This window comes from Coenobita brevimanus, chromosome 56 (assembly GCF_032717465.1).
Source record: "Coenobita brevimanus isolate Jiangsu-jjx chromosome 56, ASM3271746v2, whole genome shotgun sequence".
NCBI lineage: Eukaryota > Metazoa > Arthropoda > Malacostraca > Decapoda > Coenobitidae > Coenobita > Coenobita brevimanus.
The window spans coordinates 192,501-194,709 of NC_137009.1; the positions used below are offsets into that span (position 1 = coordinate 192,501).

General features: G+C 49.4%; 1 protein-coding gene across 1 annotated transcript; it reads left to right on the forward strand.

The window, feature by feature from the left end:
• Window positions 1–772: 772 nt before the first annotated feature.
• On the forward strand, window positions 773–1,447 carry LOC145401584 (zinc metalloproteinase nas-14-like). Its single transcript, XM_080273778.1, has one exon. It carries the CDS (start codon window positions 773–775, stop codon window positions 1,445–1,447), a length of 675 nt encoding a protein of 224 aa, XP_080129904.1.
• The last annotated feature ends 762 nt before the right edge of the window (window positions 1,448–2,209 follow it).

A 2,209-nucleotide genomic window follows, 5' to 3' on the forward strand; every position in this document is an offset into this window, starting at 1 on the left:
ATTTCTTGGCACCAGATTTTTGCGAATTATCCTGAGGGTCACTATCGTGTTTCATTTTACTGATGTAGACTATCTTAATATTAAATCTATCTATCTATCTATTGCCAGACGCCTTAATCCCGTAAGGGGTGGCCACAAACAAATCGCCTCCATGTCGCCCTGTCCCCCCATCATATCACTGCCCTGCTCCCAGCTCACACCCCCCTCTCATATACCTCTCCACTCCATCCCTCCATCTCATCCTTGGCCTCCCCCTCCCTCTCCCCCTCACTCACATACACTCTCCTCGTCAGTCTCACTCTCCATCCTCTCCACATGTGTAAATATATTAGAAGAGAATTTCAGTGTGTACTATGCGCATAAATCGATATGGAAGAGGTGTTACGAAGCAGAGTATTTGTATCGTCACTCCCATCTCCTTTTACCCTTTTTTCCTAACCACAAAGGCCTTTAACCACCGCTTATAGAGTTTTCTTTATTTATCTTTATTTTTATCTTTAGCGTTAAATCAATGAAGGTTTTGGCATTGCTGGTGGTGGCGGTGGTGTTGGCGTTGGTGACATCGGCCAAGACGGTCACGAAGCGCATCATCATCCGTCGCGTAGGGGACGGGAAGGGGGGCAAGAAAATCATTATAAAAGGGGGCGATGGCGGGTTCCTGAGCGGGGGGATGCTGGGGCGCCTGATGAAGTCCCAGAGGCGGGCCACGGGGGAGAAACTGACTGGGGAGGAGCGAGAACAGCTGAAGATGGACACGGTGTAGGAGCTGAAGATGAGGCGGTGGCCCAACAACACTGTGCTGGTGAAGATAGACGCCGGCATCCCCCAGGACAAGCGGCACCACATCTACACGGTCATGGACAGCATCAACGCCCTCTCCTGCCTCAAGATGGTCAACGCCAGCGAGGGCGACTCTGGCTACCACATCCTGGTCAACACCTTCAAGCCAGGGTGCTGGTCCATGGTGGGGCACACGGGCTCCGACAAGGGCTGGCAGTCGCTCAACATGGGGCCCACCTGCTTCTCCAACGGCAACAGGGTCATCCACCACGAGCTGCTCCACGCCCTGGGCTTCTTCCACATGCAGAGCAGGCACGACCGGGACAAATTCGTCAAGGTGTACAAGGACAGGGTGGTGCCGCAGAACTGGGAGGCGAATTTCAAGAAAAAAGGTGAGGACGAAGGGACGGTGTTGTGGCTGGGTCTGCCCTACGACTACAACAGCATCATGCACTACTCCACCAACGCCTTCAGCCTGAACGGTAAGATCACCGTCGAGGTGCTGGGCAAGTTCAGTGGGGAAATAGGGATCACCAGGGTGCCTTCGCGTGGTGACGTGGCCGGCCTGAACCGCCTGTACGAGTGCTGGGACCACTACCTGGGCGACGACATTCCTGGCGCCACACCCTACAAACAGATCCACCAAAAGTACTTTAAAGAAAACTGAGGCGGCACCGTCTCACTTTCTTACATTTTCTTACATTTTCTCACTTTCTTTTTTACTCAGCCTTACTCAGCCACATAGCTACTTATTTCTCACCCATTCTCGCTCACTTTCTCAATAAGTCTCGCTCACTTTCTTACAATTTCTACGTAGTTCCATACAACCTTTTCCTCACTTTTTCTTACTTTCTTTATACTCATCCACATATTCCTCACCCATTCTCGCTCACTTTCTCAATTCGTCTCTCTCACTTTCTTACAATATCTCACTTTTTTCTCTTAGTCTCATACACAAACATATCTACAGTAATTCTCAGTCACTCGCTCACTCTACACGTCTCTCTCTCACAAATAATTACTTTCTCACTCCCTTTTGCTCAATTTAATACACTTACACACTTGGTTCTCATTAGATATAGCTCAATTTTTCACTTCATCTCTCTCTCTCTCTCTCATTCACTCGACACTTTTCACTCACCCCATCCTTCACTTCCACTACCCCTCTCTCTCACTCAGTCTTACTCACCTCTCTCAGTCTTACCTCTCTCCCTCTCTCTCTTAAATTTTCCTCGCGCTCAGTCACTCACATTCTCTCTCTCTCTCCCTCCTTTACATCTTCCTCGCCTACCATTTCTCTCTCTCTCTCTCCCTCTCTTTCTCTCTCTTACATCTTCCTCGTTTACTACCTCGTTTACTACTTCTCTCTCTCTCTCTCTCTTACATTTCCTCCTCCTCCTCCCCATCTCTCTCAATCCTACAATTTCCT

Bases quoted from the DNA above. Each gene is read 5' to 3' on its own strand.
- LOC145401584 (XM_080273778.1), top strand. From the start codon at position 773: ATGAGGCGGTGGCCCAACAACACTGTGCTGGTGAAGATAGACGCCGGC.